This window comes from Odocoileus virginianus, chromosome 4, assembly GCF_023699985.2.
Source record: "Odocoileus virginianus isolate 20LAN1187 ecotype Illinois chromosome 4, Ovbor_1.2, whole genome shotgun sequence".
In the NCBI taxonomy this organism is placed as follows: domain Eukaryota; kingdom Metazoa; phylum Chordata; class Mammalia; order Artiodactyla; family Cervidae; genus Odocoileus; species Odocoileus virginianus.
In genome coordinates this window covers 86,632,582-86,642,096 of record NC_069677.1, presented here as the reverse complement: position 1 = coordinate 86,642,096, position 9,515 = coordinate 86,632,582, and the positions used below count along the sequence as shown (strand labels likewise).

General features: G+C 48.0%; 1 protein-coding gene across 1 annotated transcript; it reads right to left on the bottom strand.

Annotated features, from left to right (window-relative positions):
* Positions 1-768: 768 nt before the first annotated feature.
* Positions 769-9,213, bottom strand: RIPPLY3 (ripply transcriptional repressor 3). Its single transcript, XM_070466975.1, has 4 exons — positions 9,068-9,213; positions 8,101-8,167; positions 4,137-4,204; positions 769-2,334 (listed from the first exon to the last, which is right to left on the bottom strand). The coding sequence occupies exons 1-4, from the start codon at positions 9,169-9,171 to the stop codon at positions 2,034-2,036; spliced, it is 540 nt and encodes a 179-aa protein (XP_070323076.1). The 5' UTR covers positions 9,172-9,213; the 3' UTR covers positions 769-2,033.
* Between the last annotated feature and the right edge of the window lie 302 nt (positions 9,214-9,515).

The following is a 9,515-nucleotide window of genomic DNA, read 5'->3' as shown; positions in this document are numbered from 1 at the left end:
CTGCATCCCAAGCATCACAGGGAGGGAGAATCAGTGTAAGACTTCTAGTTAACCCGATAAATAGGAAGTCATCTTCAATCCTTTCTAAAATAAGCTCCATGTGTGTGTGAGTTGCTCCGCTTTGTCCAACTCCTTGTGACCCAGTGGACTGTAACCCGCCAGGGATTTTCCAGGCAAGAATTCTGGAGTCAGTTGCCACTTCCTCCAGGGGATCTTCCCAAACCAGGAACCTAATCCAGGTCTCTCACAGTGTGGGCAGTCTTCACTGTCTGAGCCACCAGTGAAAGGTTGTGAATATGCGAATATGAGCCACCCACCAAATAAATCCCATAGGAATTCTTAAGATTGGAAAAAGGTTGTTTAGACAGTAAGTAGGACAATAAAACTAAAATAAAAACATTTTTAAAAGGAAAACAAAAATATTTTTAAGGAAAAAATTTAAAGGAAGGAAAATTGTCAGGTATTCCAAGAGAAAGAGCAATTTGGACAGAGAAAGAGGAAGATAGGAGATGACTTTTACTTTACAACATACACGTTCTTTGGATTGTTAGAATGTTTGCATGTGTCTCCTATGGGATAATATTAATGACTTATTTGGGCATTGCGCTTATAGGCCATTTTGCTTTCATTTTAATACTTTTTATGCATTCCTAAAAAACACAAATATAATTTGAAGGTTAGGCACAGAAAAAATCCTGACAAACTTTTAAAAACTTTAAAGCAGGAACCAATTTAATGTAAAACATCAAACAGAAGGTGATTATCAAGTGATTTTGTCTTTCAAAATATTTATTTCAGGTAGAAACTAGGAAGACAATCACATGTAAAATAGTTCCATAAAAAACTTTTGACAAATACACTCATTTGGTCATCAAAAAATAAAAACCTGAAAATAACATTACATTAAGTACTTTGATCAAAAACAGTGTTTTGTTATTCAAGTAAAAAGCCCAAAGCAGTCCTCAATGAAAAGCTAGTAAGCTCTTCTGTTCAAACACACAGCCCTTAGACAAGAATCATAGACATTTTTATCCAGAATGGTCTCCCATCCCCAAATTCTGATCTTTTATTTTTGTTACTCTTATGGAAATTGTTCAGTGTGCTTATGTGCTTTTCATAAACTTTTTTTCAGAATGCCTGAACAACCGCATCAACCTTGAACAATAATTCATTTTTATAAAAGTTGTTGGTGTTGTTCAGTTGCTCTGTCGTGTCTGACTCTGCAACCCCCTGGACAGCAGTACCCCAGGCTTCCCTGTCCTTCATTATCTCCTGGAGTTTGCCCAAACTCACGTCCATCGAGTCGGTGATGCCATCCAACCATCTCATCCTCTGTCGTCCCCTTCTCCTCCTGCCCTCAATCTTTCCCAGCATCAGGGTCTTTTCCAATGAGTCAGCTCTTCGCATCAGGTGGCCAAAGTATTGGAGTTTCAGCTTCAATATCAGTCCTCCCAATGAACACCCAGGACTGATCTCCTTTAGGATGGACTGGTTGGATCTCCTTGCAGTCCAAGGGACTCTCAAGAGTCTTCTCCAACACCACAGTTCAGAAGCATCAATTCTTCAGCACTCAATTTTCTTCATGGTCCATTTCTCACATCTGTACATGACTACTGGAGAAACCATAGCTTTGACTGCTGGGACCTTTGTTTACAAACGTGGATGTAGCCAAATGAGGGGTCTCAGGTTAAGTGAGAGGTGAGGGCGGGGTACTAATCGATGCGGAATGATTTGTCATTTGATCGGCACAGTGACACTGCTGGGTGTGCTTTGAAGGCGGGCCCTACCGGATAACAACCTGCATTAATGCAAACATCTTGGATGTAGAACCCTCTCTCGAAGCTATGAATGAGACGCAAAGAATCACTCAGAGGAGGATGAGTAAAAGCCGGGTCCTGGGGGCTGGTGGGGTGCTAGCCAAAGACAGCCAAGTCCTTGTACGCCCAGGGGAAACGCGAAGTGTCCTGGGGCGGCTGTCCCGCAGGGGTGTCCCCAGGGCACGTGCGAGGCGGGCTGGTGCAGGAGAGACAGACTTACACGCGTGAGGGGCAGGCAGCAGCCTCGGGGGAGCCAGGGTCGGGGGGTGGACCCCTCCCATCGAGGCCCCCGGGTCTCCGTGCCGGGTTTGCCGCCCCATCTCCGGCCTTTCCCTCTGAGCTGTCGGCCACCTCCTCCCGCTGCAGGGCGGAGAGCTGGGTGTCTTCCTCCGGCTCCTCCTCTGAGTCGGACTCATCATTGTAGAAGTGGATGGTGGCTTGCACGGGGAAACTGGCCAGCACCTTCTCCCCGGAGCACTGCAGATACTCTTGACGCTTAGAGATGGGCAAGTAGAGTCTGAGATAAAAGAAACGAATACACCGTGAGCCAGCCTGAAGATCATCTTCAACCCCATCACGAGGAGGCTTTTCTTTAGAAGCAGCGAATGCCCAATCTTCCTCTCTCATTTTGCCTTTCAGTGTACACAGAGGTTTTTATTATTATTATTATTATGCACACAGGACACAAAGCTGAGCAAGTGGGGGGCACCTAGTGATGAACCCCACTCTAGGTCAGAAATGAGCTACCGAGGACTCCCTGGGACAGCCAGTTGTTAAGACTCTGTGCTGCTTGGATCCCTGGTGGGGGAACGAAGATCCCACATGCTGCAGGACCCCAAACAAACAAAATTACCGAAACCTGCTCTTTTGGGGCTTTCCCGGTAGCTCAGACGGTAAAGAATCTGCCTGTGATGTGAGAGGCCCGGGTTCGATCCCTGGAGAAGGGCATGGCAACTCAGTATTCCTCCCTGGGAAATCCCATGGAGAGAGGAGCCTGGTGGGCTACAGTCCAGGGGATCGCAAAGAGTCGGACATGACTGAACTTTTCTCCAGAATCCCCAGGAGAATCATCCTGCATTAGAATTTTTAAAGTTTCTTCAATGATTCTGGGGCTTCCCTGATAGCTCAGTTGGTAAAGAATCTGCCTGGCTCAGCTGGTAAAGAATCTGCCTGCAGTGCGGGAGACCTGGGTTTGATCCCTGGGTTGAGAAGATCCCCTGGAGAAGGGAGAGGCTACCCACTCCAGTATTCTGGCCTGGAGAATTCCATGGACTGTATAGTCCATGGGGTCGCAAAGAGTCAGACACGACTGAGCGACTTGCACTGCACTTGCGGTGATTCTATAAGAACTGAAGACTATGGTGTGAAACACTAAGAGAATGTCCTTTATCTGCAAATCACTCTTTGATCAGTCTGAGGGGCTTGAAATTTCATCTCCAGCAGTTAGTATCTTTGGGTTTTATTAAAGCCTCTAGTCTTCCAGGCTAACCAGGGTAACAATACTCTGCCGAGAGGTGACAGCACAAGCTAGGTTTATTTTGATGAAGGAAAAGACAGCTGGAGAGAGAGAGGCTCAGAGAAATAGAGGTATACAAAGGAACAGAAACGCTGAGAACGAGCCACTTGCCTAAAATGAAACATAAGAGGATTAGAACAGTGAGGGTCCTGATCACCATCAACAGAACTGCTGAGGTGGCAGAGGTTCCAACCACGGTGCAGCATCCATCCAGCCCCTCATTTTCTCCACACCCACAGTTAGGAGGTCTATTTTGCACTAGCCAATATATTAACTTATATCCTGGGAGAAAATAGAAAGGAACCTAAATATCTAAGTGAATAAGCAGATATATACATATACAAGTCACATGCAATTAAATGCATGGCAAAATGTATAATGAGAGATATAAACGAAAAGTATCAACACAGGGGATTTTCCTAGCTAAGATTCCCAGCTCCCAAAGCAGGGGGCCTGGGTTCGATCCCCGGGCAGGTAACTAAATCCCACAAGCTGCAACTAAAGATTCCACATGCCGCAACTAAGATCCAGCACAGACAATAAATAAATAATTTTTTTAAAGTATAGATATAAAGAGAGGCCAATTCCAACTTGCAACTGAAACAGTGAAAACTAAATGAATAAATTCCAGATATCCAACAGAATATTCTTGAAGTTCCTTGGGGTAATCATAACCAAATAATGTTGGGAAATACACTGAATTATTTTCGATTTTTGAAAATGTATACACTTGAAGACACTAAAGTGTACTGATGCTTATATTAAAAGGAATGATATATTTCTATGGTGAAGTTAGATATTACCTGACAGGATGCTGAAACCCAAAGGCCCCCTTCGATCCAAAGGTTTCTTGATCACCCCCAGGCTCAAGCTGCAAGGACAGACACATAGAAACACAGACACAGTCAAGAATCCTTTGAAAGTAGCATCCTGAAGCTTTTAAAAATAAAATGTAAGTGGCCTGCCCTTGGGCCTTCCCAGGTGGTACAGTGGTAAAGAATCTGCCTGCCAATTTATGAGATGCAAGAGATGAGGGTTTGATCCCTGGCTCAGGAAGATCCTGCATGTAGGAAGTGGCAACCCACTCCAGTATGATTGCCTGGGAAATCCCATGGAACCTAGTGGGAACTCCCATGGGAGCCTGGTCCATAGGGTTGCAAAGAGTCAGACACGACTGAGCACACCTGTGTGCACAGCCTGCACTTGTTAGGATCGGTTCCAATGTTACAGACAATTTAAACAACTTAACAGAATATTGATGAGCCCCCCTTCCTTTGACAGTTGTCACAATGTCCCAGCACTGTGAGGGATCCCAAGACGGAAAGATGAGTTGGACACAGGCCCCAATTTCATACATTTTGAAATCTAATGGGGAAAGACACACATGGAGGCAAATAACCACACTATAAAGCATCAAGCAGTAAGATGCTAACTATTCCAAGCAAGGAAGAGGATCAGGAAAGGACTCACTGGGAGCCTGGCAGAGACATCAATAGCACTTGGGTATTCAGTTCTGGGCCCATCCATGGTGGAACAGAGCATCCAATTCCGAGGGTCAGGAGAATAGACAGCATAGGTGGGAAAAGGTAGAGCCCAGTGTGAAATGAAGGAGAAACTGTACTGGCAAAAGGGCTCAACAAGAAGTTGAATTCGGATACTGAACACCTTGAAAACACATGACTGAGTCTAGGTTTCATTCTGGAGACAGGATTCAAGACCATTAATGATTTCTGAGCTAGGAGTTCAAACAATGAGCTCTATATTTTAAGGATCACAGTGGCTGCTGGAAGCAGTGAACAGCAGAGATTGGTGAGGTAAGGGCTTGGAGAGATTTGAACTCCAGTAACACCAACCAGGGGGCTTCCCAGGTGGCACTAGTGGTAAAGAACCCACCTGCCAATGCATGAGACATAAGAGACATGGGCTTGATCCCTGGGTCGGCAAGATCCCCTGGAGGAAGGCATGACAACCCATTCCAGTATTCTCGCCTGGAGAATCCCTCAAACAGAGGACCCTGGTGGACTCCAGTCCACAGGATCATACAGAGTCAAGACACAAATGAAGCGACTTAGCATGCATGCAACACCAACCAGAAGGGAAGAGAAAGATTCCCAAGGACATAAATAGCATTTGAAAGGTAGGAGACCACTTGGTGCAGGGCCTGAACAGCCAAAGCAATCTTAAGAAAGAATGACAAGCTTAAGACATCACACTTCTTGATTTCAAACTATTAGTCTATTACAAAGCTATAGTAGGCAAAACAGTAATCAATCAAAATCAAGAACAGTAATCAAAACAGTATCAAACAGCTACTGGCTTAAATACAGACACATAGATCAATGGGACAGATTGGAGAGCCCAGAAATAAATTCATGCATATATCATCAATTAATTCATAACAAGGGGGCCAGAAATATAAAACGGGCAAAGGACAGTCTTTTCAATAGATAGTGTTGATAAAACTGAAAAACCACGAGCAAAATGGGCCCTTATCTTACACCATACAGCACACATAACTCAGACTGGGTTAAAAACTTAAACATGGTTATTCCCTGGGTAGTCCAATGGTTAGTACTCCACGCTTTTGCTTCCATGGGCTTGGGTTCAATCTCTGGTCGAGGAACAAAGATCCCTTCAAGCCATGCAGCTAAAACAAAACAAACAAAAACCAGGAAACAAACAAAACAAAAATCTTAACACGAAGACCTGCACTAATTATTGCTGCTGTTCAATGTGGCTCAGTCATGTCCAAGCCATGAAAGGGAAATGAAATGAGCGAGAGTGACCTCCGCTGCTCAGGGTTTTGAGACTTTCCCTTGACTTTAGATTGTATTCTAATTTTGGTCTGCTGACCTGCAGTTCAGGTCACTAGGCAGTAGTCCCCTCCACCCCCACCCCTGCCGTCCCAGGCCAATGACATTTCTCAAGAAATACACAACAGGGCTTCCAGTGGTTAAGAATACGCCTTGCAAGACAGGGAGGCATCATTCAGTCCCTGGTCCGGGATGATCCCATTTGCTGCAGAACAACTACGCCCTTATACCAAAACTACCCGGCTCTAGAGCCTGCGAACTGCATGCGACTGACCGAGCCCACGTGCCTACAACTCGGCTCTGCAACGAGAGGAGTCACCGCAGTGAGAAGGCCCGTGCCCCACAGTAGTTCCCGCTGGCCTCAACTAGAGAAAGGCTGCGCAAAGCAACGAAGACCCAGAGCAGCCAATAAATAAATAAAGACAGTTTTTTAAAAAAGAAACATACAAGAGCTCGGGAGCCGAACAATTCTCCCGCTTTGTCGGGAGGGGGCGCTGCTGAGCAAGAAGCCGGCCCTCGCCACTCCAGGTTGCGCTCGCCGGGCTGGGGCTCCCGGGAACCCAGAGCGGTACTGGGGTCGTTCCCCACTGACGTCTCTGTCCGGCCAATCGGACCCAGCAAAGAGCTGGCCGGTGGGGGGCCGGACAGCTGAGCTCTAAAGCCCGCGCGAACACCCACTCTCCACCCCACCCCACCACCCGCAAAAAAATCCATGGACACAACTTCATCCATTGTGCCTTGTGGATGATCCATAGAAAGCTGCTATAGCTTAACATTTTTCTGCAAGTAATCTTCATTTTTTCTCACCAATGGCCTTCTCATCATAGTAGAAAACAGGACTACCTTACACTAGGAAAGTGTGCTGTATTTTTTATTCTTGCAAACAACTGATAGACTGCACATACTTTTCATTTAAAAGAAAATTGGATATTTTCTCCCAAGCACCTTTTAAAATCTTGTGCTTATGAACTTAAGTTTGAATGCAAGAGAAGGAATTACTTCCCATTATCTAGTTATTGCAGGTAAGAATAATTTGAGCTAAGAAAAAATTATATTCCTCGTTCAATATAGATTTGATTTGCTTCCCTCTTTAAATAGTAACTGAATTAAAACTCCCATTATTCAGACTAATTTAATAAAGGAATCTAAATATCAAAATGCCAAAGAAGTCTGAACCTGAGTTTCTTATCAGACTAGAAATAACTGCACACACTGCCACAGTGTTACCTAATGGTCCTTCCTAGCCTGATTGACTGGCACTTTAAAAGTCATCAATTTATACTTTAAAATATAACAAAGGACAGGTGAATTCTAAGAAAGCAAGTCATTACTCCGCCTAGTATAAAGCACTTTAGCTACCAATGCAGGAGACAAAAGAATAGCAGTGGCGATTAATCTTGCCCTCCAAAGCCCTCAGCTGGAGTGTGTTTGCTCAGAAAGCATGACTTAGGAGTACTTGCAGACAGGGCCCAGAGAGTTTCAGAAAGAGTCAGATGGCAGGTGGAGACTTTTCACCGCACCTTCTGGGCCCTCCAGACAGAGCTCTGCCCATATTTGCACTCTGGCACCAGCCTAGTGCTAATCTTTTGAGCCCATGCTCATCTTTTCTCTAATTCGAGGGGGGGCAAGGCCTTCTCTCCCCCTCTACCTGCTGTGTTGTGGGGGGGGGGGGGATGCAACATGGAAGAAATCTTTTATGATGTCCTTGAAACAGTTCTGCCATCATGGCTTCGCTTTTCAAGAAACAGAAGTAAACCAGAGCCAATCCGTGTCTGAGTCAGATCCCATCAACACCTGGCCGGCCAGGTGCCCACTCCCAGACCCTCAATTCTGCATTAGATGACCAAGAGAGGGACTGGACGAGGAGGCCTTTCCTGGTCCCTTTATTATAGAGATGGTGCCACTTCCTGGCTGACCTCCTTGGTGTCTCCAAGGCCCACACACTTAACCTTACCTCACTTCCAGTTCTGGTAAGCTCAGCTTCCTGAGGGGTCAGGGTCCAAGGTCTCCATGGAGTTTGGCTGGAAGGACAGGGACCAAGAGTGAATGAACCACAGCATTTTCTGCTTTTAAAGCAGAAATCACTCTGATAATTTCTAACGTCTAATCAGTTATCACTGTAATCATTTCTAACGTCTGCCTAAATGTCACTGGACACACCAGAATGTTCTTTCAAGTTCTCAGTCTCTGCGTTAAGCCCGTGCTATTTGTGTGTGTGTGAGCACGCACGAGTTTCTCCTGCCACATTTCCAGTTCTCTGCCTTCACCGGGCTCTGAGAACTCCCAAATCTGATACACATTAGTTGAGAAATCTCTCTCCCAGCCTGGCTGGATTCCCCACTGCAGCTGGCTACTTGGTTGCTCATTCATTTCAACCTCATCTCCCTGACTACTCAAAGATCAGGACTCCAGAGACCAGTCTGCAGAGTTTTACCAGGCAAAAAAAGCGGGACTTTCTTCTTTCTGACCGCCTGGCCACCCAGCGCCTTCCCCAAATCCCCTGCTAATTTGATTTTAACTTGACTACCTTAAAAGGGGCTGGTTCCCCCCTCCCCCGCCCCCAGGACAGCGAACGCTGAACCCCAAGAACGGGACAAGCAAAGAAACATCACCAAGGATGTGACGGTCAACAGGACGCGACACCCACCCCCCCCACCCCCCCGCAGGGCTCGCTGAGCGGCCAGCCCGGTGGGTTCCAGACCTAGAAACGGAAGCTTTGGTCCACTGCCGGCCACCTCCGGGGCCTCCCCACTTGGGAACGGACCTCAGGAGCAGAGAAGGCTCTGCGTCCCCGTCTCACGCCCAGGAACTTGCGGGGCGTCGCCGTCGGGCTCCAGGGTTCCGCCTGGTCCCCGCGATCAGCGCGGCCGGAGCATCCTGCATGCCCCGCCCGCACCCAGGCGCCGCGGGGACGCCCTCACCTCTCGGGCCCGCGCGGCTCCGGTGGTCCCCGGGGGCCGTCCCTGGCGCAGTGACAGACGCGTCCCCGCGCCTCCGGGGCTCCGGCCGCCGCCTCGGGTCTCATGGTGCCCTCGGAAGACACGGCGCCCGCGATCGGCCGCGCCTTTAACCGCTCGGGCGAGGGCGCTCCCTGACCCGCGCGCTCGGCGCCAGGTTTAAAAACGGGGGCGGGGCGGGGAGGGGACACGGAGACCCGGGAGAGGGTGGGGTGCACACCGGAGAAACTCCGGCAGGGGACGAGCGAAGGTCCTGGGGGGCGGGGGGACCAGGCCAAGGAGCGCACTCGGGACGCTCGGGGGGCAAGGGCGTGGGGGGAAAAAGGAAACCCCGGGAGGGTCGCCAGGGGCAGGGGCGAGGACGCTGGGGAGGGGACGGCGGGAAGTGACCCGGGACGCCTGGAGAGGGGGC